At 36.9% G+C, this 5,854-nt stretch overlaps 1 protein-coding gene across 1 annotated transcript; it reads right to left on the minus strand.

Moving 5' to 3' along the window:
• Window positions 1-1,886: 1,886 nt before the first annotated feature.
• LOC118755932 (regulating synaptic membrane exocytosis protein 3-like) lies at window positions 1,887-3,866 on the minus strand (the record flags this gene model as incomplete). Its single annotated transcript, XM_036490724.1, has 2 exons — window positions 2,506-3,866; window positions 1,887-2,048 (listed from the first exon to the last, which is right to left on the minus strand). Coding segments are annotated over exons 1-2 (1,143 nt in total), but the record flags the coding sequence as incomplete, so codon positions are not given.
• Window positions 3,867-5,854: the final 1,988 nt, after the last annotated feature.

The raw sequence follows: 5,854 nt of genomic DNA on the forward strand, positions 1-5,854 counted from the left end.
TCAGAAGTATTGCAAAAAGTTCCGAAAAAATCCCGAGAAGTTTCGAGAAAATCCCGAACGGTGAAAATTAAAAAAAAGCGACAAATCCCAAATTTTTTTTTTTTAATATACAAAAAAAGAAAAAATACTTCATATAATACCGATTTTTAACTATTCTGAAAAATTATGAAAAGCCCCGCACACAAATCAAAAATCCCATTAAGTTCAGGAAAAAAATACGAAAAACAATAATAACAAATCTCAAACTAACCCAAAAAATCGCGCAAGATTTTAAAAATTTCAGAAGTGGTGTGAAAAAGTTTCTTTAAACACACAAAATGTCTAAAACATACCATAAAAAAGAAGATTTCAAAAGAATTTTGGTAAAACGATTTCAAGTTGTGCCGAAATATACCGAAAACTTTAAAACCTAAAAAATCCCAAAAAGTTATACAAAAGGTTAAAAAAATAAATTATAGCCTCTAAGGAACCCGAAAATTTATTAAAAAAAATTTAAAAGTCGCTATATGATACGAGGAAGTCTTGAGGGGCTAAAAAAAAAACAAAAACCCGAAAAGAATGGAAAAAATTCTCAAAAATATTCAAGTAAATACAAATATAATTTCGAAAGAAGCCAAAATTTTTAAATGATCAAAAAAATGCTCAGAAGCTGCAAAAAATCCGAAAATTTTTAAAAAGTCCTCAAAAATATTTCGAAAGACCTGAAGAGTTACAGAAATATTAAAGAAAAATCCATCGAAAACCTCAAAAAGTTCGCGAAAAATGTCGAAAAGACATGAAATTGGTTATCGGTTAAAAAAAAAACGAAAAAAAAATGGAAAAAAATTCTCAAAAATATTCAAATGAATACAAATATAATTTTGAAAGAAGCCAACAATTCTCAGCAGGGTTTCAAAAAAATGCTCAGAAGCCTAAAAAGCCCGAAGATTTTCAAAAAGTCCTCAAAAATATTTCGAAAGACCCGAAGAGTTACCTCAAAAAGTTCGCAAATAATGTCGAAAAGACTCTTAAAAACTAGAAATCGGTTATCGGGTTTTCTTCGTCTAAATATTTAGATGTGAATTAAAACTGAAGGAATTTGAAATCGTGAGGAAATTATGTAACTATATATTCTATAAAGAGAGAAAATGATCATGCAAAATTCCTAGAAGCGGTACTACATTGTTTCCATTGACCTTTCGTTTTCAAAGCATAAAAATAAATTTCAATTTACAGTCTCTGATTTCGTCATCGTTATCATGCACCCTCCAATACAGATCTTAAAAACGTAACGAGCGTTACAATGTAGACAACAGAGCCAAACCTTACTCAACCAAAGATATGTCAGAAGAAGAAAAAAATATTGTTTAAACATTAACTACCTTGCTCTGGTCGCCCTAAATTTGATACACCGACTGTAGCACAGCACAAAACTATTCGCTATAAAATAAAACATCACCTACACGTACATAACATATGCACGACCTACCCGTACGTCGCCGCCAAATGAGCGCATTGGGATTAAACCCACGCTGCTCAGTTCGCTGAAAATCATCAGCAGTAAATTTTTCGCAAAATTGCGGAAATGAAACGGCAAAACTCACAAATGAGCCGGTGTGTAAGTGTGTGTCTAATTTTTGAGTGTGTGTGTGTGTGCGAGGACTTAATGATAACCAACCAAAGTCTGTTCACCTACTCGCTTTTCTCGCTCCACCACGCCATGAACTGCCATTTCGAGGTTGCCTGACAGCAGTCTGACCTACTTTGCGCTATGACCATTAGATAGTGTGCGAAGAGGGGGCGGGAGCGAGGGAGTAGGGTAGCAGGATAAATGTATGTACATATGTTTGGGGCATGTTGCATGCCCTCAACCTCATGCAGTTAGTCATTTGGTTGCATGCACTTACCTGATACTTGAGCGTCTGTTTGTAGATTGGCTCCGCTGAGTGCCTCACCACGCGCGTCTTCTTCTTATGTCGCAGTCGGTCGCCATCCTTAACGTAGCATTTCACATATGTGTCCGGTGGTGTTTCACAATCCACTGGCACTATATTGCGTGCGCATATCACCTGCAATTACAAAAGAAAAAATAAACAAAAGACAAGTAGAGGGAAGGACGGAGCGCGTCTACAAAGTGGACACGAATGAAAGGGTAATAAAATGCGGCGAAATGGCTGCTAATGGGCACACTGGGACCTTCCAGCATTATTGCCTGTAAATGTATGTATGCACGTACATATGCGCTGGCGGCTAGATAGCCTGTGTGTTGCATGTGGCATGTGGCTGCTCTTCGCAAGCGCTTAATTGGGCGTGCAACAGTGCGCAAATTTTCGTAAATTTTCGACGAGCTGCATGGCCATATACGATTAAGCGCCGCAAGGGAGTTCGGTTGACTGCGCTTAAGCGCGTAATTTTAAATTTTAACAGCCATCTAGGCGCGCAGGTAACGCATACATACAAATATCCCTGCAGGCCTTTACTTCGCCTCGTCCATTGCATCCCACATATTTCCAGCTGCATACTCACCTCAACCTCCACCACGCCCTTGATTTTCGCAAAACCCATTTTCAGCTCGCCATGCCGCACGGTCGTCAAGCGATAGCCCTTCGGATGTATCTGCCCTGGACCCATTTTGAGTCCATAATCGGTATCGATGCCCGTTGTGGCGACCGTGGTCACAGTCGTGGACGTTAGACTGCCAATGCTGCCGGCGTGACTGCCATGGTGGCTGAGATTCTTGGCGCTTGCGTTGTGCGGTGCCATGCTTTGCTTGCGCAACATGGACGGGCTGTCGGTGGTATTCACGTTGTACATGCTTGGCTTGCGCATGGGCGACGCCTCAGCCTCGAGCGCGCCAGCAGCACGACCGCCTGGATAAACGCTGCCCTTGCGCTGAAGCGAACCGCTGCTGCCGCTCACCATACTGCCCATACTGCCAGTTTCACGCTCCGTATTTGTGTGTGCGTAAACGCTACCCTTACGCTGCAGCATCGGCGAGGGAGCGAGCGCATTATCGCCTGCGCCTGTCTTCAGATTTATCATGCTGCCTTTGCGCAATTGCTTGGGACTGTCGGCGCCTACACTCAGCAGGCTGCCACTGGCACTCTGTCCTCCTTGCATTGCTACGTTTGTGGCGGAGGAGGCTTGCTTAAGCATAGAGAGCGCTTGTTTGGCGCTCTGTGGACGCAAATTGTTGCCGGAACCTTTCCAGCGTGGCGAAAACTGTTTGTTGTTCTCCTCGTCGGAGGGTGGACTGGTCGCTGCATTGCCAATGCCTACAGGTAATTGTTGCTGCAGATGCTGTTGGAGTTGTTGATGCTGTTGATGTTGTTGTTGTTGCTGCTGCTGCTGCTGCTGCTGAGAGATGTCAAGTATGGAGCCTTTGCGGCTGCTCGGGTTGCTCGGTAAGCAAATGCGACTGCCACCTAGCCGTAGTTGTTCGAGTGGTTGCAAAATGAATGAAAAAATGGAAACGTTAATTGCGCATACCAACGAAGTTGAGAGCATAAATGGAGCCTTAGTACTCGAGGGAGTACGCCTGGGCTCGTACACCAGAGGGTGCTTGCAAGAATTTCACTACAAACTGAACTCAAGTATACACTAAGGTAAAAACAAAAAAAAAACAAAAAAATCTGCTGCTCATATCGCATATTCCACTTACTTAAGTACTTAAGTACGGATATAAGTGGTGGATAAGTTACAATAGAAACAAATTTTAACTGTTGAATATGCATATAAAACTTACAAAATATGAACGTTTAAGTTGCGAACTCAAGGTAAATAGCGAAAGAGCATGCGAGGAATGAATTTGTACGTATTTGTGGGCTAGGAAGGTGGGCAAATTTAAATTGAAATCAACGGCAGCTAGCTAGCTATGGAAAAAGTATACATACATATCTAAGAATGATAAACATATATGTACATATCTACGTATGATTGTAAAATTTAAGCATTCAACAGAACAGCTAGGTTTATTAAAAGAGAATTGGAAAAAGTTTCCGTGTCTTGTGTAAGTATGTGTATTGGGTGTGTGCAACATACATATATCAATATCACTGCTGTAGCTTTAGGGAAATGAAAATTGTGTTTTGTCAGAAGTGATCCCAAGCATCGGCTATTTTGCACCTTCATTTAAAATTTTTAAATTTAACTTTTTTAAATATCTTTAAATTCGAAATGGGTGGCAACCCTACCTAAACTTTAGCTATTTTAGATGCTCTTAAGCACAACTAATTTTGTTCAAATATGGAAGTTTTAGTTGATTTTATTTACTTTAACTATTTAGATAAGTGGCAACCCCATATGAGTTAAATTCATAAAACTTTTTGATTCTTGGAAGCACTAATTGGAATCATATTTAATCCAAAATGGACAAAAATATTCTTCTTTAACTGAAATTGTATGCTAGAGGTGGTAACCTTATGAAGAAATGTGGGTTAACTAAAGCTTTCTTACAAAAATTTCCAATATGATGCATTTTCAAATATTTTACGCATCTTTTTTATACTTCTTGCCTGAATAGCTGGCAACCCTCTTAGAGAGTTAATTTATCTGAATTACAGTTTTCTCCAAATACCTGCGTTTAGTATATGTTTTTTTTTATTTTTCGGTTAAGTGGCCACTCTGTTTAAAATATTTTCGCAATAATTTTTCATAGCAAACGGCCTCAAGCTCAATAAAAATTCTTTAATATGATTTATTAGGTAAAAAAAAAAAATATTTCCAGCTGAAAATAAACACGTTGAATAGAATTGCGTTTGATGCTCATATCCTAATAATTTTTTTCTTAAGATAATAATTTTATATGGAAGAGGTTGTTTGTAATTTTATTGTACATACTTTTTTCTTTTGGCTTTACTGATGAATTGGATTTATTGTAAGTTTGATATCAAATTTTCCTCTAAGTGGCAACCCTAATTGAAAATATCATTATTCAAAAATTAGTTTGCCTCGGAAATGTCAATATACCATTTTCTCTTAAATTTTTGGGATAAATAAATTTTATTTAAAATTATTCTTTTTTTTAAGTGGCAACCTTAGTTAAGATGAACGGTGTTTAAAACCCATTTAGCATGAAAACGTCTACATACACTTTAATTCAAATTTTTTGGGTGTATACATTCCTTTTGTTAAATTGTTTTTTTTTTATGTGGCAACCCTAGTTAAAAGTAAGGATGTTTGAAAATAATTTGAGTTTAAAAAAAAAACAGATTTATCCTTTAATTTTAACATTTTTTTTAAAATAATTTTTTCAGTAATGTGGCAACCCTAGTTACAAGTAACTATGCTTAAAAATAATTCACCGTTAAAAGACGTCGATATGTATTTTTGATTTTACATTTATTTTTTATTTTTTCAGATACATGGCAACTCTACCGAAAAGTAAAGCTATTTAAAGATAATTCGTATTTTAATCAACGATCTTCTCTCTACTTTTCATACAATAATTTTCAGAGAGGTGGTAACCCTAATTAAAAATAACGTTATTCTTCTTAAAAATTTTAAGAATGAATAAATTTACTAAACTTTCTTTCAAATATGTGGTAACTTTACTTGCAAATAGTGCCGTTAAGAAATAGTTTAGCATTAAAAGCGCTTTTCGTTTTTCTCCTTTTTGTAAAAATAATTTGTAGTATACTAGTAATTTGGCAACCTCAGTTAAAAAGAATGCTTTTCAAAAATAATTTATCGTTTAAACGTCGATACATTCCTTGAATATCACTTTTCGGGCCAAACAAGTTTCGTTTAGTAAACTTTTTTTTTGACATGTGGCAACCCTAGCTAGTACATATGTCGCTTTTAAATGTTGCAGAACTCTTGATTTTTCTTTTAACTGAAATAAGAAGTTCTTAGTTATCTGGAACAAGGTTTGCTT

This window comes from Rhagoletis pomonella, unplaced genomic scaffold, assembly GCF_013731165.1.
Source record: "Rhagoletis pomonella isolate Grant_MI unplaced genomic scaffold, Rhpom_1.0 Rhpom_scaffold_07965, whole genome shotgun sequence".
Lineage (NCBI taxonomy): Eukaryota > Metazoa > Arthropoda > Insecta > Diptera > Tephritidae > Rhagoletis > Rhagoletis pomonella.